General features: G+C 42.1%; 1 protein-coding gene across 1 annotated transcript in view; it reads right to left on the bottom strand.

Annotated features, from left to right (window-relative positions):
• Window positions 1-228: 228 nt before the first annotated feature.
• Window positions 229-480, bottom strand: part of LOC107573220 (histone chaperone asf1b-B-like) — a gene marked incomplete at its 3' end in the record, with an annotated part of 2,410 nt that continues 2,158 nt past the window's right edge. Inside the window, exon 2 of the mRNA XM_016259660.1 lies at window positions 229-405. Coding sequence (XP_016115146.1) covers window positions 229-405 — 177 coding nt within the window. The remainder of the gene's footprint in view (window positions 406-480) is intronic.

Below are 480 nucleotides of genomic sequence, written 5' to 3' on the forward strand. Positions count from 1 at the left end.
TCAGCTTTCAGATGATGTATAACTCTCAATTTCGAAAAATTTACCTTTATGACTAGTTTTGTGGTCCAGGGTCACATATAACATGCATAATGTCTACTGAGTGTTAATGGGCTTTCCGGTCTAAATTGAGTTTCCCTTTCATATCTCTGTTCCAATTCACCAGTAATAGACCAGATATTTAGAAATATAAGTATATGATATTAATAAGCTGGAATAATAATGTCTCACCTGTGTGTAGTTGGGTTTGACAGGTGGGTTTTCCCGCAGCTCAGGGTCTGTGTACTCATTGTTTACATAGTAACCAATGCGAATGAATTCCTGTCCCCGATAGGTGCATGTGATCAGCACGACGGTCACGCCCACTGCATCGCTCTCGGGGATCAGCCCTGTGTTTGGAGCGTCCGCCTGTCAATCAAGTCAAGAGAGACAAAACTCTGCTGTTTCCAAGCCGTCTTTGTAGCATGCAGATGGTAAATATTC

This window comes from Sinocyclocheilus grahami, unplaced genomic scaffold, assembly GCF_001515645.1.
Source record: "Sinocyclocheilus grahami isolate Dianchi unplaced genomic scaffold, SAMN03320097.WGS_v1.1 scaffold1894.1, whole genome shotgun sequence".
Lineage (NCBI taxonomy): Eukaryota > Metazoa > Chordata > Actinopteri > Cypriniformes > Cyprinidae > Sinocyclocheilus > Sinocyclocheilus grahami.